The 24,994-nt window shown below is 40.2% G+C and overlaps 1 protein-coding gene across 1 annotated transcript; it reads left to right on the forward strand.

Annotated features, from left to right (window-relative positions):
* The first annotated feature begins 336 nt into the window (after nucleotides 1-336).
* LOC127339715 (uncharacterized) lies at nucleotides 337-4,236 on the forward strand. The gene is made up of 5 exons (XM_051365535.1): nucleotides 337-475; nucleotides 632-720; nucleotides 3,426-3,513; nucleotides 3,600-3,931; nucleotides 4,078-4,236. Exons 1-5 carry the CDS (start codon nucleotides 337-339, stop codon nucleotides 4,234-4,236), a joined length of 807 nt encoding a protein of 268 aa, XP_051221495.1.
* The last annotated feature ends 20,758 nt before the right edge of the window (nucleotides 4,237-24,994 follow it).

Consider the following 24,994-nt stretch of genomic DNA (forward strand, 5'->3'; position numbering starts at 1 on the left):
CTGGAATATATACTGCACGTAGTATCAGAATCTGTGTAGTAAGTAGTAACACTGTAAGAGAAGGACTGTTTAGGCCGCATATCACTCTTCAGGGGCATCTTGGATTGAAAAATCGTTGATTTTCAGTTCCTCTTATACTTACCGATCATATGCTTTAACATCATATCATGTACTGATTTGTTTTTGTTTAATTTGTTCCCAGATATTACTGCAGATGTACTTCAGTGGACCTTAGCTTGGGTGGAAGTGTGTCCTTTGTCAAACTGATGCAGCAGTCGTTGCTTAGAGATTACTAGGACATACCGTACACCTCACCCCAGTGTGCCAGCATAGAGAATGACGAGCAATTTCAGTGACGATGCAGTTCGGAGGGAGCTCGGTGAGTACTCCAATGGAGGTAACTCAATGGCACATCAGTTGAACTCACCAGTACGCGAGTTGCCGCGATCTCAAGTCAATGCTGATCCTCATACTGGTGAGTGACTTCGCAAACAGTTTTCCTAAGAATTATGGATGGCAATTTGCTAATCTTCACGTGAATTGACTAGTTAATTCATGTGACTACTTTTATTGTACAAATTACACTGCCCCTAGTGTAAGTTTAATTTGTTGTTCCTTCAAAAAATATCAGCAACGTCCATGACGGCTCAGATAGCTTGTGAGGATACTGAGATGGTATATGAAGATTTAGGAGATGAAGAATCTTGGGCTTTGGTCAAGGTATTACTATATACAACACTAATACGTGTGTTTTTGGTACTCATAAATCTACTATTCTTATAATATATATTTTACTCTCTCACAATTTACAGTCTTGAATATTCTAACGATTAGTTGCATTTCTTGGAATGTCTACTGATCAAGTTCATGTATTTAATTCACGATCTTGGTTGTAAAATTTCCACTGAAAGATGTGTAATTGCAAAGGGGCTTGTTGTATGGTGTGCCAGAATAATTGCGAAGTTTCTTCAACAGAACCCGTTTATTTTGGCTATTGATATTTTATCTATTTTTTTACCATCCATTCTCATGTTGCGATCCCTCATTAATCAAGAAAACATCGGTTTTAAATGAAAACTTCCTTGGGTTTTGTCGTATGAGTTCTGGGTCATAAACTTTTTAATTTTGGTTTCTCTATAAAACTATATGATTTTCACATAGGAGGACTTAGCATGGAATATGAAGCTCGATGTTTTGATCACGGAGAATCATCTTCTCCATAGAGGTGGATAGACTTAACATGAAACAAGAAATTCCATGTGCTATTACGTAGGTAGTTGTAGAGTTTTAGCCTTCTCCCTTTTGTTTCCTAGTTTTTAGGCTTTTGGTCACTGTCAGGTTTTGGTTCTTTTAATTTCTAGGTTTACCCTTGTAACATCTTCACCATATTAGAGCTCTTCTTCTAATACAAAACTTCACAGGTTTTCGCGCGCACGCACTCAAGAAAAAAGAATCTACATGCACTAAATGCTCGCAATATTGTAATTTATTGCTTGGTAGATATATGGTGTACTTGATTAATGTTTCACAAGCATTTCAGTCGTCGAATTTTGTGTGATTCATTATCACGGCATTTCAAGTATATAGACTAGCATGCCTATTCGCATGGGATAAAAAGAATAATCATACACCTTTTTTTGCGCATGACCATTACTACATATTTCAAGATAGTTATTCAGTACAAATTGTGTTTTGGCATTTAGTAGTCGTTAGCAATTTTCAAAACCGTGTTTCTATGTTTTTCCCCAAATATTGTATCGCATGGGCATCATAATTGTGCCCTGTGTAACTGGAGCTATAAAAACTTCTTGATAAAAAGTGTGCTTGCAAAGATTCTCCTTGGTCAATAATTAGAACTAAAACAATGTTAGTTTAGCAAAACTCCTTTGTCCTGCCACAATTTGTTTGAGAAGACACAAAACCTTCCATTTCACTTTATTGGAAAGGTAGAAATAGTTGAAGTACAAGCCTCAGGGAGGCAAATCATAGAACATATCCAGAACAAAAGGAAAACCAAAACATGAACTAATGGACATCCCAGACCTGGCATGATCACCCTAAGCCCATGAGCGCCAGCTAGCATACGCCCAAATCCTCCATCCTTTACTTGGCCAGCAAAGAAGGAGAATTGAGTCTGGCGTGTTCGAACGTGCACTCATTCCGTTGCTTACAGAGCATTTGAAGAGGCCAGCTGTGGCATGGACTCAACCCTTTCCACAAGGGCTTAGGCTGACACCAACTATACACATGTTATATCCGTTACATTGCCTTCTGAAGTTATTGTCTTATGGCACCATCAATTTGTATTATTTTATTCTTGTATTATTTGTATGTTGGAGGAGCTCCTATGCTAACTTTGAGACATACATTTACAGAATTTAATAACTGAAACGACAATTTCCTCAACATATTTCCAGGATCAGGCTGAGTTTAATGTAGCAGATTATATCAATGAAGGTAAGAAGTGATGAGCTAACACTTCCTGCATCAATCAGTATTATTCTTTATTTTTGTATCTGCTTGGTGGTAGAATTTTTTCGATAAAGTGATCATGAATATAAATCTCGGAAGAAATCTCGCAAACTTCATCATGGCAGTGATCCTTTTGGTTTATTTGTTACCATTTTGCAATAATAAATGTACTTAAATTAATCGTGGTATTCACAATTTTAAAAATGATGTTTTCTTCATCCATGGGGAGTTTCTTATATGTGCAAAATTTGGGGGCATTCCTCAAAAAAAAACTCAATTTTCTGTATATATCAATATATTAATATCTTAACTGTGAATTTGTTGAGCTTGGATTTGGTTCTCACACATTTCTCTGCCTTCCTCAGCCTCGTTAGGGGGAGATGTCTATGGGGCGTCTTCTTTACTATTTGTTAGAAAGTTAGACATGGCCAATTAGTTTGGTCATATTTTTTTGATAAAGAATTGTTTGGTCATATAACCGTTTAACCCTAGCTGTGACATGCTTGTTTCATTTGTTAGATCTGTCTACAGAAATATATCTAACATTGTTAAAAGGACTTGCATAACCAGTTAAGCAACACATAATTCTGATATTCTTATATATACTTATAAACTTATCATTGTTGTTGGGGCTTCCTTATTTTGCAGATAGAAATGGAATTTCTGCAGCACCGCATCCTACTATCATCAGCAGTTATGAAAACACTCAAGACTCGAGTCGGAATCATGAGCCGTTGAACAGTTTTCCCATTGGGGGTTCTCCTCTTTATATGCTTGGTACTTCAGATGGAGTACTAAATAATAATTATGCTATGGATGACTTGACAACCTTGACCAGGAAATATGGAGTATTCCCATTCATTCGGAAAAATGCAAGACCCAGTATTGGCTTTGATGGTGAAACTGCAAACATGTGCTTTTATAACTACCGGTTATCTCATTTGAATGATCAGCATTTAACTGGCCATTTGCCTCAGTTAACTGACGTACCAATGATACTACCACCTAAAAAGAATGTCACTCTTGTACTTGATATCGATGGTAAGTTGCTACAGATTTTTTTTCCTCCTATGGTTTTCTTTCCTTGCACTTGAGATTGATGACATGCTCATTTTCTGTTTGCCCAGGAACCCTGATCCACTCATCAATGAGAGATGAAGGCGCGGACTTTTCGTTTATTTTGTTACGTGGAGCGGAAGAGTGCACTGTGTACGTGAAGAAGAGGCCATATGTGGACGCCTTCCTGAAGAAGGTGGCTGAGATGTTTGATATTGTTGTCTTCACAGCTAGCATAAGCTCTTATGCAGACCAGTTGCTTGATATACTGGATCCAGGGAGATTGATCTCGCGACGCTATTACCGGGATTCATGTCTCTCCCTAGGTGGTAAGTATCTCAAGGATCTGACCATTGTTGAAGCTAATCTCATGAAGGTTGCAATAATTGACAATACCCCGGAGGTATGTTACTCTGCTACTTAATTCCAGAGGTCATATAAATTACTAGGACTGTAGTGTTAGACATACGTGGAAACTTTTGACTTACGAGTTTGAGAAATTTCCATGACCAGTCCATGACTGAATGCTGTTTTTTACATGTGTTGCAGGTTTTCCAGCTACAGGTGAATAATGGGATACCCATAAATACTTGGTCAAGTGACCCTTATGACACTTCCTTGCTTGAGCTGATCCCCTTCTTGGAAACCCTTTCTGTCGCGAAAGATGTCCGGCCACTCATTGCAAATAAGTTTGCCAGTTATACTTAGGTTGCAGCAACATTAAACTAGTTAGGAACAACTAGTTATTCAATTTATACTCAAGAAAGAATCCTTCCATAGTGGTACGATTATTGGCCTCCTTTCTTAGATTCTGAGCATTTTTGGGCGGGAGCATCAAATTTTGTAAACTGCAATTTCGTATATCTTGCCAAATTTTGTATGTGAAAATATCATGTATAATCTGTTACAGTTATACAGAGGAGGATACAGGTGACAGTAATATCTATAGGTCTCTTTGCCTCATGAGTAAACTCATACATTATCATAGTTTTTTTATTTGTTGACAATTTTATCTCATGCATGAAAGTTGAAATAAGAAATGAAAATTCATTTAGGGAAAAGGAAATATACATGCAAGGATGGGTTATTGAGTTTAGGGTTTACCCTAGTACACATCTCTATAAAATCTTAAAATTCTAGATGTGCCTCATATTATAAGCACGTAAAATAAAGTCATGGAAATAAGATCAAATATACCACGTAGTACATAAAGGAGAAATAGTAGCTTTTATTCAATTTATAAGTTAACCATTCTGTCTTTTTAGTACAGGGTATATTTGATATATTTTTTGCATTAAGTTTTGTAGGTTCTCATGTTATAGTGTGTTGCACATGTATGATATGTTGAGATAATTTTTGATAGCTAATTAGCAAATCCTTAAAATAAAGAACCCACACTAGTATGCACAGAATTTAGTCCGGCGTTGTCCTCTTTTTGAAAAAAACGTACCCATTTTATTCTCCGTTCTAGAAGTTATGTGTTGCTACTCACTTCACGTCGTGTGGGCATCGATATCTACGCTGGTGGCAGCTTGTGCCACGAGCACCATCGGCTGGTGGGTAGAAAAGAAAGTAATATATACAGATGTTGAAGTCATCATCCTTGGCTCGTGGACGCGGCGATGGACACACTTCGGTTTGGCGGACAAGGGTGCCACCTAGGATAAGGGTGTTCCTGTGGCAACTCCTTTGGGGAAAACTTCCGTGCTCGATGCAAGTGGTCAAACGGAGAGGGCCATCGAATGGGCTTTGCTCCTTATGTGGCGAGCCTAAGGATTGCGACCATATTTTCTTCTAATGCTCCTTGGCTCGCTTTATGTGGGCGGGGGTTAGGGAGCTCCTGCATTGCTCTTGGAACCCTGCTGGGGCAAGTGATTTCCTCGCTATCTCGCATGGGCTAACTGGGGCTTATAGGAGAGTAGTTTGGTTCTCCTTTGCGGCGTTAGCTTGGGCGTTATGGAATATTCGTAATAAGCTTACTATGGAAGGTGTTCTTATTGGCAAACCGGCTAACGCCTTGTTTAAAATGATCATATACATGCAGCAATGGAGGATGCTGGTGAAGTGGAAGGATAGAGGACTCGTGGACGCGGCGATGGACACACTTCGGCATCTTCATGCGGAGCTTGCGGCATCGACGGTGCCCTGACTTTGCCATGTATCTTGAGCTGTAGGGATGGACCTATATGTTATTTGCTGATGAACTTTTATGTGTTAGCTCGGTTTGGGTCGGTTGCTCGATGTGTTGGACTCGAGCGGTTGCTCCTGATGTACTTTGACTATGTATGTGTTGGCGCTTTATTAATTTAAAGCAGGGCTAAGGTCTTAAGTTTAAAAAAGTCATCATCCTATGTTGGGTGTATTGGAGTCTTGTCCTTTCCTTTTGGAAAGGAGGATGAACTGGAGTCTGTACAATTCCGACATTTTTCTATAGCTTGTGGTGACTGGCAGTAGTGTAGCTTCAAGTGAAAATAACGAGAGCCCTTAAGATAATTCACCATTAAAATTCAGTACAAGAAGACACACGTTTCTTGCAGTCCACCCTACTCTCGTTTCTCCCTGCTGAGGATCCCTGACCGCATGCTGCTATGCATGATCTTGTTCGTGAAGGGAGGCAGATTGCTTTCGTGGCGCTGTTCAAGCGACACCAAGCGAATCTGATCCAAACTGGTATATACTATATACTCTACGATACACGTACCGATTCAGTCTCTTCTTCCAGGAGAATCTGACCCGTCGGCCTTGACCGTGGCTTTCTGAGACGTCCCTTGCAATCCCGTCGTACTTGTACCTCAAATGATGTTGTAATTGATGATCGTCTAGTAATGCATTTCCTTGGACCTTATTTGCCTTATGCTTACCTTCTGGCAAATGGGACAACGAAAGCCCTGGGAGTTTTAATTCCGACCGCAATGCAAACCGGGATTAATGTAGTATTAGTCTTGGTTCTACGCGCATGGGTCACGGCCAGTCTTCTAATCTGGTTCATTTGAAATCTTTAGTACTGGTTTGGGTACCAATTGGGACTAAAGAGGTTGTAGCGCGGCGCGGGGCGGCAAGCCCCGAGTCCCTTTAGTCTCGGTTGGTGCCTCCAACCGGGACTAAAGGTACTTCTCTATATATACCCTTATCCTGTCCAAACCTGTGAGTCACACTTAACTTTTTTCACTTGTAAGCAAACTGTAGTCTTGAATGAAGCGCTTGGTCTCTCTTCCGATTTAATAAATGAGGATCAAACTTGTTTGGAGGATCATAAGGATCCTCCCTTGAGAACTATTAAGCCGACTAGGGTGTATAAGAGAAGAATCCCTGAGGTGGCTACGACTCGCCGTTGCAGTGCTTGCCTGAAAAATAGAAGTAAAAATTAAGTGTTCATAAGATGAAAGGTGGTTTTTGGAATAGTGACAGATTTAGGGATACAACAAAACACTCTTTTTTGCATGAAATAATTAAATATCTAAAGCTCGACTTTTTTGCTATCATTGAAACTGGGCGAGATAATTTTTCCTTGCCTTTTCTTAATCACCTTGCGGGGGGTCTCGACTTTATCTGGTATTGCCTACCTCCACAAGGGAGGTCAGGTGGTATCCTATTGGGTATTAATAAGGATACGCTTCAGGTTCTTAAGGTGGTTAATGGTAGTCATTGTGTAAAGTTTCACATTCGGTCCAAGCTTGACGGATTCGAGTGGGCCTTGATTCCTGTATATGGTGCCGCTCAAGAGGAGCACAAACCAGAATTTTTGGCCGAGCTTGTTAGAGTTTGTGAGTTAGAGATGTTACCTATGCTCATAGGGGGTGACTTTAATATAATGCGCATGCAGGAAGATAAGAATAAACCTAATTTTAATGCATGTTGGCCTTTTGTTTTTAATGCCATAATTGAGAGTCTTGATCTTCGGGAGATCGAACTTTCCGGCAGGCAATATACTTGGGCCAATCGTAGAGAATCTCCAACATATGAGAAGCTAGACAGAGTTTTGGCGAGTGTCGAATGGGAGCAGAAATTTCCCTTAGTATCGGTTCAAGCTTTGCCTAGGGCGGGCTCAGATCACACTCCATTAATCCTAGATTCCGTGAACAAGCTCACCTTGGGAATAAAACGCATTTTTCGTTTGAGCTATCATGGTTGAGATGTGATGATTTTGCGGGTATTATCGTTAGGGAATGGTATTCAATTCATCATGGGATTAACCCAATGGAGAAATGGCAAAATAAGATTCGTCATCGTAGAAGTTACCTTACAGGGTGGGCAAAAAATTTGAGTAGTGAGTATAAAAAAGAGAAGGAGAGGTTGTTGGTGTTGATCGATTTCCATGATAAGAAGGCAGAAATTGCGCCTCTTTCCGAGTCTGAGCGAGTGTGTCTAAGATCTTCTACTTACAGCTTAGCTTGTTTGAGAAGGGATGAAGAATCCAAATGGGCTCAGAGGGCTAAAGTTAAGTATATTCAGGAAGGGGGAATAATACAAAGTTTTTTCATTTAATTGCTAATGGTAAACATAGAAGGAAAAAGATCTTCCAGTTGGAGCAAGAAGAGGGTACAATTATAGGTCAAGAAAATTTAAAAGTTTATATTTCCGAGTATTATAAGGGTTTGTTCGGGCCTCCTAATCCGAATCATTTCTCCATGAGGGAATCGGATAAGGCCGATATTCCTCAACTTTCTGGACAGGAAAACAATATTCTTGTAGACAACTTCACTGAAAAGGAAGTATTTGAGGCTATTATGCAAATGGAAAAAAATAAAGCGCCGGGTCCGGACGGATTCCCGGCAGAATTTTATCAATCTTTTTGGGAGGTGATCAAACCAGACCTCATGGCTATGTTCGCAGCTTTTCAGGAGGGGCATTTACCCCTTTTTCATCTGAATTTTGGAACTATCATTCTGCTTCCTAAAAAAGAAAATGCGGTTCAAATCGAGCAATATAGACCTATATGTCTTCTCAACGTTAGCTTTAAAGTTTTCACTAAGGTTGGTACTAACCGTGTCACGGAGGTCGCACACAAGGTGGTCAGACCGACACGAACTGCCTTTATGCCGGGACGTCATATTTTAGAGGGGGTGGTTGTCCTTCATGAGACTATTCATGAGCTTCATAGAATAAAATGAATGGTGTTTTGCTGAAACTTGATTTTGAGAAAGCATATGATAAGGTAAACTGGGATTTTTTGCAACAAGCTTTGCGAATGAAGGGGTTTGACCCCAAGTGGTGTAAATGGATTCAAGAATTTGTAAGTAAAGGGAGTGTAGGTATAAAGGTGAACGATGATATGGGCCACTACTTTCAGACCAAGAAGGGTCTTAGACAGGGGGGTCCGTTATCTCCGATTTTGCTTAATATCATCGCTGATATGCTTGCGATTATTATTAATAGAGCTAAGGAAGATGGTCAAGTTGATGGCCTTATTCTTCATTTAGTGGAGGGAGGTGTTTCTATTCTGCAGTATGCGGATGATACAATCATCTTTATGGACCATGATTTGGAGAAGGCTTTAAATATGAAGCTCATTCTTTGTATGTTTGAACAATTATCCGGTTTGAAAATTAATTTCAGTAAGAGCGAACTCTTTTGTTTTGGAGAGGCTAAGGACATTGAGGATGAGTACATGCTCCTATTTGGATGTGACCTGGGCAAGTTCCCCTTTAAATATTTAGGAATCCCAATTTATTATAGAAAGCTTAAAAATGGGGAATGGAAACCAATTGAAGATAGATTTGAAAAGAAGCTTAGTTCTTGGATAGGGAAGATGTTGTCATACGGTGATAGACTTATTCATATTAACTCTTTTTTAACTAGTTTGCCAATGTTCATGCTCTCATTTTTTGAGATTCCGATTGGGGTAAGGAAGCGTTTAGATTTTTTTGTTCGCGATTTTTCTGGCAAAGTGATGGGCACAAAAGAAAATATAGGCTAACAAAACGGAGCATGATGTGTCGTCCTAAGGATCAAGGGGGATTGGGCATTGAGGTACTCGAAATTAAAAACAATTGTTTGCTCAGTAAATGGTTATATAAACTCTTAAATGAAGAAGGAGTTTGGGAAGAATTACTTAGGAATAAGTACTTGCATTCTAAAACGTTGTCACAAGTGACAGCTAAACCGGTAGATTCCCCCTTTTGGAAAGGAATTATGAAGGTTAAACATGAGTTCTTCAACAGAGGTCAATTTGTTCCGGGAGATGGGTCCTCTACTAGATTTTGGGAGGATGTTTGGCTTGGAGATAGTCCCTTGGCCCAGCAATATGGGCCGCTCTACAACATTGCCAATAGAAAACAAGTGACGGTTGCCAATGTTTTAGATCCCAACCAATTGAATATATCATTTCGTAGGTCGTTCACACCTGACAAGTGGGTGATGTGGTTGCAGCTGGTCGAATGACTAATGGATATTCGGTTGACAAACGATAAGGAAAATTTTGTTTGGGATCTTACTCCCTCTGGTTGTTTTACTATTAGATCAATGTACCTTGATCTTTTAGATGATCGAACTAAATACTTGCGTAAGTATATTTGGAAAATGAATGTTCCTTTAAAAATCATGATTTTTATGTGGTTTCTGCATCGTAAAGTTATTCTTACTAAAGATAATCTTGCTAAAAGAAATTGGGTAGGAAACCAGTCTTGCGTATTTTATGACAAAAATGAATCCATTCAACATTTGTTTTTCAAATGCCCACTAGCTAGAATTATTTGGCGTATTGTTTATATGACTTTCAGTATTTCACCACCGGCAAATGTTTCTAACCTTTTTGGGAATTGGTTAAGCGGCGTTGCCAAAAAATATCTCATTCTGATTAGAGTTGGTGTTTGTGCCATTGTTTGGGCATTGTGGAATATACGTAATGATGTGGCGTTTAACAGACAGAAGCCTACCTCTTTCTTGCAGGTTATTCCCTTGGCGATTCACTGGATCCGTACGTGGTCCTATCTCCAAACAGAGGAACAGCGGGCTGCCATGGAATCTGGGTGCAACCGTTTGGAGATGGTCGCACGGGATTTCTTCGGCTTGACCATAGGATCACGTAATGATGTGCCATAGACACCCGCTGTTTTCCTCGTTTTTTTTTCTGGTTGATACTTATGTTGATCCTGATTGGTCTTTGATTTGTAATAAGTGCACACTCTTAATAAAGTAATAAAGAGGTCATATGCATCATTTTGATGCAGAGGCTTGGGCGAACTTTTATCTAAAAAAAATAATGCAGATGAACCGACAATAAACAATGACTAACGCCATAACGAGTTCACTGTGGGCCTGGAAATTTTATCTGTGTGGTTGGGGAAAAAACATGAAGGTTTTATGTATTGTCCTTGTGTTAACTGTTAGAATAAAAAGGATTGCTCTTCCTCGACGTACCTTCACACCCACCTGATTCGGTTTGGTTTCATGTCCAACTACAATTGTTATACCAAGCACGTAGAAAGAGGGGTTATGATGGAAGACAATGAAGAAGAGGATGATGACAACTATCCCATCTTCCTTGAATGCGATGATATTACAACGGGGGAAGCTGAAGATCAAGAGACATCAGATGAGCCCATTGATGATCTTGGTCGGGCCATTGCTGATGCAAAGAGAGACTGCGAAACTGAAAATGAGAGGTTGAAGCTCGAGCAGATGTTAGAGGATCACAAAAAATTGTTGTATCCATTGTGAAGATGGTCTGAAAATGTTGGGTAGCACACTGGATTGTTGCAATGCAAGGCAGAGAACGGTGTGAATGACAAGAGATTTGAAAAGTTGATGAAATTATTGAAGAAGCAGCTTCCAAAGGGTAATGAATTGCCCACCAGTTTGTACGAAGCTAAGAAGATTGTCCGCTCTCTAGGATGAGACGTGCAGAAGATACATGCATGCATTAATGATTGCATCCTCTACCACGGTGAGGAGTATGAAAATTTGGATGCATGTCCGGTATGCACTACATTGTGGTATAAGATCAGATGACCCTGGTGATGTTGAGGGCGAGGGCGAGCGCCCCAGGAAGAGGGTTCCTGCCAAGGTTATGTGCTATGCTCCTATAATAGTATAATACCACGGTTGAAATATTTGTTCAGAAACAAGTAACATGCTAGGTTGTTGCGATGGCTCAAAGAAGATCATAAGAAAGACGGGATATTGAGACACCTCGCTGATGGGTCATAGTGGAGAAAAATCGAGAGAGAGTCCCTGAACTTTGCAGATGACGCAAGGAACTTAAGGTTTAGTCTAAGTACAGATGACATGAGTCCTTTTGGAGAGCAGAGCTACAGTCATAGCACCTAGCTTGTGACTCTATGTATCTATTACCTTCTTCCTTGGTTGTGCATGAAGCGAAAGTACATTATTGAGACCCTATATTTACACAATAGGGATCGTAAGATGACTTTATATTGTAATATGCATTACGTGTACTATATTCATGATGATGTTGTGTAATGTTTCCATGAATGATGCATGCAGTAGCGTCGAGTTGAATGGAAAACATACAACGCTAAAAATCTGCCGCGGCAGAGAAACGACATTTCCCGAGCGCCTGATGCGTGGAGGACTTTAGTCCTGGTTTATATTACGAACCGGGACTAAAGCCCCTCTACACCAAGCGCCCTGGCGACGTGGAGGTCCTTTAGTCACGGTTCGGTTCATCTCACAACCGGGACTAAAGGGGGGAGGGGCTTTAGTCCCGATTGCGCAACCGGGACAATTTACCTATTTTATACTAGTGTGGTATCCTCGTGTCTTGCGCACTGTCTCTTACATTTTTGCTCCCTTGTGTTGAAGCATCCCACTGAGGATCCGATGGCTTGGTGGCTGACCACTTTTTATGGGCATGGGACCTTCGTCAATGTTCGACGAACGACATTCCTAGCCGAGTTTCACGCCTTTGGAGCTGCACGTCCAAGGACGAGGGCTCTAACCGCCAATTTCAATCTCATCTACCAAGCTCAAAGACAAGAACAACACAAACCTGGATAGAAGATGGATGGCTCGTGACATGCACCGGCTTCAGGAAAGAAGATGCTTGAAGTTTGACGCGGTCTTCACGTCGTAGGATCAAGGATAACTATTTGCAACCAGCTAAAAACAAAAATAAGAAATTATGACCAGTCAAAGAGAATGCTAACCATAACCAGGAATCCAAGACAATCGACTATTCACAATCTGCAAATCTGCAAGGGAAAATATGAACTCTAAATCACACAACCACGCTCAAGTTGTGGGACACTAATTAGGTGCTAATCCATGAGAAATCACGAAAAAAGGTTTGCAATGTCACTCCTATGCAAGGAAGAGTATACTTTGTCCGTGAATATGAAATGCCAAAAGTTAAGTACTATCCTTTTATACTAAGGGATAACCCTTTTTTAGGTGTGAAACATGATAAAGGTAAGTAACCAGCTTTCCATAAAAATAGCCAACTTGAGAGTTATTGAGGAGTTTCTTGGAAATTCGTGAAACCTTGACAACCTCAACACCTCCCACCAAAATGGACATTAATTTGGATACACAACTCAAAATTGTAGGGATTCGTTGCATAGAAAACAAAAAATTTCCTACCGCGAACACGCAATCCAAGCCAAGATGCAATCTAGAAGACGGTAGCAACGAGGGGGTATCGAGTCTCACCCTTGAAGAGATTCCAAAGCCTACAAGATGAGGCTCTTGTTGCTGCGGTAGACGTACACTTGCCGCTTGCAAAAGCACGTAGAAGATCTTGATCACGATCGCTTCCGGCGCCACGAACGGGCAGCACCTCCGTACTCGGTCACACGTTCGGTTGTTGATGAAGACGACGTCCACCTCCCCGTTCCAGCGGGCAGCGGAAGTAGTAGCTCCTCTTGAATCCGACAGCACGACGGCGTGGTGTCGGTGGTGGTGGAGAAATCAGGCGGAGCTTCGCTAAGCGTGCGGGATGCGGTGGAGGAGAGAGGCCGCTAGGGTTTGGGGAGAGGGGGGCGCCGGCCATCTAGTGGTGCGGCCACCTTGTGGTGCTTGGGGTGGCCGGCCCCCTCCCCTTGGCCCTCATTATATAGGTGGAACCCCAAGAGTTGGTCTCCAAGTCTTCGAATAAGACCCGAACCAAAAACCTTCCATATGGAGGGGAAACCTAGCCAAGCTAGGACTCCCACTAGAGGTGGGAGTTCCACCTCCCATATGGGGGGGTGGCCGGCCCCCTAAGGGGGAGTCCACTTGGGACTCCTCCCCCACTAGGGTTGGCCGGCCATGGAGGTGGAGTCCCATGTGGACTCCACCTTCCTTGGTGGTTTCTTCCGGACTTTTCTAGAACCTTCTAGAACCTTCCATAGAACCTTCCGCGTCAATTTAATTCACATAAAATGACATCCTATATATGAATCTTATTCTCCGGACCATTCCGGAACTCCTCGTGATGTCCGGGATCTCATCCGGGACTCCGAACAAATATTCGAACTCCATTCCATATTCAAGTACTACCATTTCAACATCCAACTTTAAGTGTGTCACCCTACGGTTCGTGAACTATGCGGACATGGTTGAGTACTCACTCCGACCAATAACCAATAGCGGGATCTGGAGATCCATAATGGCTCCCACATATTCAACGATGACTTTAGTGATCGAATGAACCATTCACATACAATACCAATTCCCTTTGTCTCGCGATATTTTACTTGTCCGAGGTTTGATCTTCGGTATCACTCTATACCTTGTTCAACCTCGTCTCCTGACAAGTACTCTTTACTCGTACCGTGGTATGTGGTATCTTATGAACTTATTCATATGCTTGCAAGACATTAGACGACATTCCACCGAGAGGGCCCAGAGTATATCTATCCGTCATCGGGATGGACAAATCCCACTGTTGATCCATATGCCTCAACTCATACTTTCCAGATACTTAATCCCACCTTTATAACCACCCATTTACGCAGTGGCATTTGGTGTAATCAAAGTACCTTTCTGGTATAAGTGATTTACATGATCTCATGGTCATAAGGACTAGGTAATTATGTATCGAAAGCTTATAGCAAATAACTTAATGACGAGATCTTATGCTACGCTTAATTGGGTGTGTCCATTACATCATTCATACAATGATATAACCTTGTTATTAATAACATCCAATGTTCATGATTATGAAACTAATCATCCATTAATCAACAAGCTAGTTAAGAGGCATACTAGGGACTTCTTTGTTTGTCTACATATCACACATGTACTAATGTTTCGGTTAATACAATTATAGCATGATATATAAACATTTATCATAAACATAAAGATATAAATAATAACCACTTTATTATTGCCTCTAGGGCATATCTCCTTCAGTCTCCCACTTGCACTAGAGTCAATAATCTAGTTTACATTTGTAAAGATATAACACCTTGGCCTTCTGGTGCTTTATCATGTTTTGCTCACGGGAGAGGTTTTAGTCAACGGATCTGACACGCTCAGAAATGTATGTATTTTGTAATTCATTTGCGTCTCAACGCATCACTCATTTCCAAATGAGTTGGCATTAAATATGTTTGATCTTCTGGTGGAACCTTAATTCCGCGGTCTGAAATAAGTCACTAATATTGTCACATACAATATAGCTTCAAAGTTCTGACACTATCGGAACTACACCAAGTTCTCAAAGAACTTCTTGACTCAACATCCTTAGTCATTTGTCAAAACAATGACATACTCTGCCTTCGTTTGTAGAATCCGTCACAATATTTAGAACTCTTCTAAATCTAACATAGACAACTTCTAGCTCATTGTGCTACCTTTAAAACAACACTTAGTCTAATTTGAGATTAAAATTCTATTTTGATATGTGACAAAACAAATATCGGTGCAACATCTTACAGCGATTTGTTTGTCATTTCTCCATACAAAAAAATATATATATATTCTTGCTTCTTCTTAAGTACTTCAAGAATATTATTACTGTTTTTCAATGATCATCACATGAATCATTCTGGTATATGCTCCTAACCTTTTAGAGCACAAGATATCTGATTTTGTACATATTATTCGTGATCTATAATCACTCATGTGTTTTTACTCATTGAGTGTCAGATACACTCAAGTCTTGTTAAAACTTAACATGACAAGAATATTTTCTATATTGAACTATTTCAATATCTATTCTATGTACTTTGACTTAAACATATTATGTGTTTTAATCTATCTATATAGATCTTGACACAAAATTTGTTTCTGTCTATATCCTTTCATTGAAGTTAATTTCTCAATGAAACCTTTTAATCAAGTATATAATTACATCATTTATAACAAACTATATGTCATCTACATAAGTATTATAAATATGTCTCAGCGCTCCCACTTAATTTCTTGCAAATGCAAGCCTCTTCATCGTCTCTGATGAAATCAAAAACTCTTTGACTATTTCATCTGGTGAAGATTCAACTCCGTGATACTCACTTCATCCAATTGAAGTTCGTATACCTATCTAGTATTTTATGAACTAGCAAATCAATTTGTTGTATCTTGTATACACCTTTAATACACACTTCTGTTAAGTAGTGTATTTTTCCATCCTACTAGCATATCTCATAAAAGAAATATGTAGTGATTACTAGAATAATCCACATAGACTATAAGCATTGCTACGGAAGATCTAATCTTATCGTAGTCAACTCTTTGAACTTTGTCGTAAACAATTTTTCGACAAGTCGAGCTTCTTTAAGGATATTCCATCCAAGTCCATCAATTTTATAGATCCATTTAGTTTCAAAAAATATTTATCTATCTTGGATTTCATGGCATATAGCCATTTTAACGGAGTCAGGGCCCATCATAACTTCTTTGTTTGTAGTTGGTTTATCATTGTTCAAAATCAATCCTTTGTCAACAAATCATTTATTTGATCACAAAGTAAACCATACCTACAAGGTTCAATATGTACTTCGATCTCCATGGCTAAAACACTTTGTAGTCATGGGAGCCATGATCGTCGTGGCCGCTTCCGAAACCAATTCCGATGCTGCGCTACTCTGATCATTATGCTCAGGTTCATAAACCTTATCTAATTATATTGTCCTCCCACTCAAATACTTCACTAGAAACAATTTTCTCGGAAATAAGAAACATTGACAAACATTTTTGTCTTTGTCTCGTGGGAAGAATTCCCAATTAAATCTCTGGGATAACCAACAAAGACATTCATCCGATTTTGGTTGTAAACTCTTAGACCAAAATTTAAAGAAAAGACTATTAGGGTTTATACCCATACCATAACTCGTATGGTGTCATTTCAACAGATCATGATGATGCTCTATTCAGTGTAAAAGCGGTAGTCACTAAAGCATAATCCTCAAAATATAATGGCATCAATATTTTATCTCATCATTGATCCAACAAGGTTTGGATACATCTCTCGGATACTATATCATCATTATGATACTCCAAGAAATGTGAGTTGTAGAACAATTTCATGACTCTCTTATATGTTCGCTAAAACTCGTAATTCAAATATTTCCACCATGATCCAATCATAGATATTTGACTTTTCTATTACGATGATTTCCACTTCATGCTGAAATTTATTTGAACCCATTCAAATGTTTCAAACTTCTTCCTTATCGAATATATCCACATATATATACTCAATTCATTGTTGAAAGTTTTCATGAAGTAGAAGAATCTCCCGCACACAACTATGCTCAGTGAACCATATACATCATTATGTATTTTTCCACTAAGTTTGTTGCCCGTTCAACTCTTGGCCTATGAACGGTATTTTAATCATTCTCTTTAGAAAAGATTTGCAAGCGCCAAATGATTCAAAAATCAAATGACTCCAAAAATCCATTTGCATGGAGTTCCTTCATGTGTTCCTTTCTAACATGACCTAAATGGCGGTTCCACAAATAAGTGGAATTCAAATCATTTGCCTTATGGCATTTTAGCGTCAGTGTTATGTATGTGTGTTTCACCATTAAGATTTATAATAACTTATCCATCATACATGGAGTAATGTCATAATTTGAACAACTCATTGTTTTCATTTGACCAGAGCAAAATAACAATTATTAAGTTCTTTATTATAAATTCTAAGGGCTTAGATAGAATGCCAACGACGAACATAATAACACTTTATTTTGTTCCAGACGTGCATTCCTATCATATTCCTTGTCAGTCACTTAGGCCATTGTATTCTTGTATTGCGTTTTTTGTATGACACTTCATACCAACCAATATAGTACTAATACCCAAGAATTTCATACTGTGACTTAACTAGGAATACAACCATAACATGTATATCATTTATATACACCTGGGCTAGACTTTCTAGTCTTTTCTTTTCTTTTTGCTAAAATATCTTTTGCAGTTTCTCTTTTAGCTTTCCTCATTATTCAGAAAAACACTTTAACATTATTAACTTCTAGGTTTGTTGGTCAAATACCAATAACCTTGAGGTTCTTACTTTAAGTTGATCATCATATGACAAGTGTTTCAGATTTCACTATTAGTAACTTTGTAATATGATGAACAATTTCACTCATAATTTTATCCATTATATCATGACGACTTTCCGAGACCATGTCTGTACATGCTAGGCTCGTAAAGTTTTAACCTTGGTATTCGTATGTGCAAATCTGGCTTGCACCCGTTGTATGCACACGTAGAATCTATCACACCCGATCATCACGTGATGCTTCGAAACGACGAGTCTTAGCAACGGTGCATACTAAGGATGATAACTTCATGGATATGCGAATATTATTAGTGCCCCAATAGTTGGAGGATTGTGACGCCTGGCGTCTTCAACCTTCATACGTTCTCATAAAACTTATGAGTTTATGTAGTCTCACCAAATTATATTCTATCATCTTGCAATAAGGTCTTAGATATCACATATATCTCATACCTTGATTATTTCTGAAAATAAAATTTTCAGCTCCTTACTTTTCAAACAAATTTGAACTTCAAGTTTCACGGAGACAAGATAACTTTAGGTACTAATTGAAACCATAGTTCTTTGAATCAACAATGTGAGGTTTACTAAAAGTTTGCAATAGGACTTAATCAATTCTTGATTCTTTAACAATACGGTACCAATCCGTAAAGTTTCTTGTCAGATTTTAACAGTATTTCTATTTCAATAACAAGACTAACGCATGGTAGAAAACGGATGCCAACACTACAAAATTAATTCAAAATACTACTCAGACTATGTTTATGATAATTAGTTCATGTTTTAATCTAATTACTAATGAACTCCCACTTAATACAACATCCCTCATAGTTGTTAAGTGGTACACGATCCAAATCCACTACACCAAAACCGATCATCACGTGAGATGATGTAGCTTCAATGGTGAACATCAACATGTTGATCATATCATCCATATGACTCGTGTTCAACCTTTCGGTTTCCGTTGTCCCGAGGCCATGTCTGTACATGCTAGGCTCGTCAAGCAAACCCAAGTATTCCGCGTGTGCAACATGGCTTACACCCGTTGTATGTGAACGTTGAATCTATCACATCCGATCATCACGAGATGCTTCGAAACGACGAACTGTACAACGGTGCATACGAGGGGAGAACACTTTATTATCTTGATATTAATGTGAGGGATCATCTTATAATGCTACCGTCGCGATCTAAGCAAAATAAGATGCATAAAAGGATTAACATCACATGCAGTTCATATGCGATATGATATGGCCCTTTTGTCTTTGCGCCTTCGATCTTCATCTCCAAAGCACGGACATGATCTCCATCATCAACGGGCATGATCTCCATCATCGTCGGCGTAACGTCAAGGTTCATGGCGCCGTCTTCATGGTTGTTCACCTCATGTAGCAACTATTACAACTACTTTGAAATACTACTCAACATGAAATTTAAAGACAACCATAAGGCTCCTGCCGGTTGCCACAATACAATAATGATCATCTCATACATATTCATCATCACATTATGGCCATATCACATCACCAAACCCTGCAAAAACAAGTTAGACGTCTCTAATTTGGTTTGCATATTTTACGTGGTTTAGGGTTTTCGAGAGAGATCTAATCTACCTACGAACATGAACCACAACGGTGATACTAATGTTGTCAATAGAAGAGTAAATTGAATCTTCACTATAGTAGGAGAGACAGACACCCGCAAAGCCTCTTATGCAATACAAGTTGCATGTCGAACGAGGAACAAGTCTCATGAACGCGGTCATGTAAAGTTAGTCCGGGCCGCTTCATCCCACTATGCCACAAAGATGCAAAGTACTCAAACTAAAGATAACAAGAGCATCAACGCCCACAAAACCATTGTGTTCTACTCGTGCAACCATCTATGCATAGACATGGCTCTGATACCACTGTAGAGATTCGTTGCATAGAAAACAAAAAATTTCCTACCGCGAACACGCAATCCAAGCCAAGATGCAATCTAGAAGACGGTAGCAACGAGGGGGTATCGAGTCTCACCCTTGAAGAGATTCCAAAGCCTACAAGATGAGGCTCTTGTTGCTGCGGTAGACGTTCACTTGCCGCTTGCAAAAGCGCGTAGAAGATCTTGATCACGATCGCTTCCGGCGCCATGAACGGGCAGCACCTCCGTACTCGGTCACACGTTCGGTTGTTGATGAAGATGACGTCCACCTCCCCGTTCCAGCGGGCAGCGGAAGTATTAGCTCCTCTTGAATCTGACAGCACGACGGCGTGGTGTCGGTGGTGGTGGAGAAATCCGGCGGAGCTTCGCTAAGCGTGCGGGATGTGGTGGAGGAGAGAGGCCGCTAGGGTTTGGGGAGAGGGGGGCGCCGGCCATCTAGTGGTGCGGCCACCTTGTGGTGCTTGGGGTGGCCGGCCCCCTCCCCTTGGCCCTCATTATATAGGTGGAACCCCAAGAGTTGGTCTCCAAGTCTTCGAATAAGACCCGAACCAAAAACCTTCCATATGGAGGGGAAACCTGAAGGAGATATGCCCTAGAGGCAATAATAAAGTGGTTATTATTTATATCTTTATGTTTATGATAAATGTTTATGTATCATGCTATAATTGTATTAACCGAAACATTAGTACATGTGTGATATGTAGACAAACAAGAAGTCCCTAGTATGCCTCTTAAACTAGCTTGTTGATTAATGGATGATTAGTTTCATAATCATGAACATTGGATGTTATTAATAACAAGGTTATGTCATTGTATGAATGATGTAATGGACACACCCAATTAAGCGTAGCATAAGATCTCGTCATTAAGTTATTTGCTATAAGCTTTCGATACATAGTTACCTAGTCCTTATGACCATGAGATCATATAAATCACTTATACCGGAAAGGTACTTTGATTACACCAAACACCACTGCGTAAATGGGTGGCTATAAAGGTGGGATTAAGTATCCGGAAAGTATGAGTTGAGGCATATGGATCAATAGTGGGATTTGTCCATCCCGATGACGGATAGATATACTCTGGGCCCTCTCGGTGGAATGTCGTCTAATGTCTTGCAAGCATATGAATGAGTTCATAAGAGACCACATACCACGGTACGAGTAAAGAGTACTTGTCAGGAGACGAGGTTGAACAAGGTATAGAGTGATACCGAAGATCAAACCTCGGACAAGTAAAATATCGCGTGACAAAGGGAATTGGTATTGTATGTGAATGGTTCATTCGATCACTAAAGTCATCGTTGAATATGTGGGAGCCATTATGGATCTCCAGATCCCGCTATTGGTTATTGGTCGGAGTGAGTACTCAACCATGTCCGCATAGTTCACGAACCGTAGGGTGACACACTTAAAGTTGGATGTTGAAATGGTAGTACTTGAATATGGAATGGAGTTCGAATATTTGTTCGGAGTCCCGGATGAGATCCCGGACATCACGAGGAGTTCCGGAATGGTCCGGAGAATAAGATTCATATATAGGATGTCATTTTATGTGAATTAAAATGTCGCGGAAGGTTCTATGGAAGGTTCTAGAAGGTTCTAGAAAAGTCCGGAAGAAACCACCAAGGAAGGTGGAGTCCACATGGGACTCCACCTCCATGGCCGGCCAACCCTAGTGGGGGAGGAGTCCCAAGTGGACTCCCCCTTAGGGGGCCGGCCACCCCCCCATATGGGAGGTGGAACTCCCACCTTTGGTGGGAGTCCTAGCTTGGCTAGGTTTCCCCCTCATATGGAAGGTTTTTGGTTCGGGTCTTATTCGAAGACTTGGACACCAACACTTGGGGATCCACCTATATAATGAGGGGCCAAGGGAGGGGGCCGGCCACCCCAAGACCACAAGCTGGCCGCCCCCCTTGAAGTGGCCGGCCACCCCCTCCCAAACCCTAGCCGCCCCCTCTCCTCCATAACTCCCGTGTAGCTTTAGCGAAGCTCCGCCGGACTTCTCCACCACCACCGACACCACACCGTCGTGCTGTCGGATTCAAGAGGAGCTACTACTTCCGCTGCCCGCTGGAACATGAGGTGGACGTCATCTTCATCAACAACCGAACGTGTGACCGAGTACGGAGGTGCTGCCCGTTCGTGGCGCCGGAACCGATCGTGATCAAGATCTTCTACGCGCTTTTGCAAGCGGCAAGTGAACGTCTACCGCAGCAACAAGAGCCTCCTCTTGTAGGCTTTGGAATCTCTTCAAGGGTGAGACTCGATACCCCCTCGTTGCTACCGTCTTCTAGATTGCATCTTGGCTTGGATTGCGTGTTCGCAGTAGGAAATTTTTTGTTTTCTATGCAACGTTATCCTACAAAACCTAGCCAAGCTAGGACTCCCACTAGAGGTGGGAGTTCCACCTCCCATATGGGGGGGTGGCCGGCCCCCTAAGGGGGAGTCCACTTGGGACTCCTCCCCCACTAGGGTTGGCCGGCCATGGAGGTGGAGTCCCATGTGGACTCCACCTTCCTTGGTGGTTTCTTCCGGACTTTTCTAGAACCTTCTAGAACCTTCCATAGAACCTTCTGCGTCAATTTAATTCACATAAAATGACATCCTATATATGAATCTTATTCTCTGGACCATTCCGGAACTCCTCGTGATGTCCGGGATCTCATCCGGGACTCCGAACAAATATTCGAACTCCATTCCATATTCAAGTACTACCATTTCAACATCCAACTTTAAGTGTGTCACCCTACGGTTCGTGAACTATGCGGACATGGTTGAGTACTCACTCCGACCAATAACCAATAGCAGGATCTGGAGATCCATAATGGCTCCCACATATTCAACGATGACTTTAGTGATCGAATGAACCATTCACATACAATACCAATTCCCTTTGTCTCGCGATATTTTACTTGTCCGAGGTTTGATCTTCGGTATCACTCTATACCTTGTTCAACCTCGTCTCCTGACAAGTACTCTTTACTCGTACCGTGGTATGTGGTCTCTTATGAACTTATTCATATGCTTGCAAGACATTAGACGACATTCCACCGAGAGGGCCCAGAGTATATCTATCCGTCATCGGGATGGACAAATCCCACTGTTGATCCATATGCCTCAACTCATACTTTCCAGATACTTAATCCCACCTTTATAACCACCCATTTACGCAGTGGCGTTTGGTGTAATCAAAGTACCTTTCCGGTATAAGTGATTTACATGATCTCATGGTCATAAGGACTAGGTAATTATGTATCGAAAGCTTATAGCAAATAACTTAATGACGAGATCTTATGCTACACTTAATTGGGTGTGTCCATTACATCATTCATACAATGATATAACCTTGTTATTAATAACATCCAATGTTCATGATTATGAAACTAATCATCCATTAATCAACAAGCTAGTTAAGAGGCATACTAGGGACTTCTTTGTTTGTCTACATATCACACATGTACTAATGTTTCGGTTAATACAATTATAGCATGATATATAAACATTTATCATAAACATAAAGATATAAATAATAACCACTTTATTATTGCCTCTAGGGCATATCTCCTTCAAAAATAATATGCAAGGTTTTCTTTGTTAGAAAGATTATTTGATGTAGCTTCAATTGGTATACTCAAAATGCTTACCTCTTGTCCAAGTTAGTGTTGGCACAATGAAACATTAAAGGCAATATTGAGTGCATTAGAACACTTTGAACTTGTTTAGCCAACATCTCTTCTTCGACTCCGTTTATGCATGGACTTATAAGTTGATGGATATCAATGTTGTTCCTAAATTAAACCAATAAAAATGGGAATAAAACAAAATTTGTATCATTAAGGTTATGTGATAAACTTAAGTCAGCATTTACCTGATCACTTATTAGTTTGGTACCATTTCTTGAAATAGCTCCATTAGTGGTTGGTGCAGTGCCGATGGCTGGGATTTCCTCATCGTCCAACCCCTCTTGAAAAGGATTCATCCTCGAATCTAGCTAACATAGGGCAGTACAAAAATAGGAATGTAAATATTTTATTATACGTATAGGTCTAATTCTCACCATTGGTACCGTTCAATTTCTTTGTTCGACTAAAAAATCTTTCAAAATAATATTTTCATGGAGTGAAAACTTGTAATCATCCATTACCATGTTCATATAATTTGCAATGTAATCAACCATGATTATGTTCATATCATTCTTCCTCTCTTGAAGAGAGAGTGACTTCATTCATCTACAACATCATAACAGAAGGATGAAACCAAATAACAACCAGGAAATGAGAAATTTAGATACTTGTATGCAACCTTCAAGTTTGTTAGTTCCCTCATGATGTTTTCAATGTTGAAAAACATGCTCTTTTTGGTGGATGATGTTTGAAGCAATTTTTCTCTAATTTCATATCACCCTTGTTTGTGTGTACATAGGTACAAATTCTTCAAGGATAATTAAGTGCTTCCGTGCCTGTGTAGAAATCAATATGCACACATGCACTATTTGTAGAAGTACCCCATGGACCCTATAATTGTTCTGTAATATCTTCCTCCCATTGTTGTAAGATATTTGTGGTGTATGATATTATCACATGCACATATCGTAAATAAGGAGGGCTCTGGGTCATGTTAGTAACTAAAAATTCCTATTTTCTCATTCTGTGGATCACTAAAACTCTCTTATATTATGGGAAGTCGTATCAGCCTCACATTTAATGGAGCCACCAAACTCTCTCGTATTTTGTGGAATAATCTTAGCATCATATTTGGTTGATTCACTCAAAACTTTATTGTTGTGTGGATTCATCTCGACCTCGCATTTGGTGGAGTCACTCTCCTCACTAATATATTATATCATTTTGATTGGGTGGGTGTGGCTCACTCTCATCTCTCGAATATTACGCTGGATGGTCTCAACCCCACATTTGGTGAAACCACACAACTCACTAACCATGTAACTCAGGATATGTTAAAGATTGGTTTGTGGGTCACTCACTTCTCCAATCATCTTTTCAACCATCTCCTCCTCATGCTTCCTGGACTCACCCAACTAACTTATGTTCTCACTCTTATGGAGTGGCATAATTTTGGTGGTCCACTTTCCTCTCTATACTTGAGGCAAACACTCTCCTCAACACGTTTGGTGGATTCTCTCAACTCA

This window comes from Lolium perenne, chromosome 1, assembly GCF_019359855.2.
Source record: "Lolium perenne isolate Kyuss_39 chromosome 1, Kyuss_2.0, whole genome shotgun sequence".
NCBI lineage: Eukaryota > Viridiplantae > Streptophyta > Magnoliopsida > Poales > Poaceae > Lolium > Lolium perenne.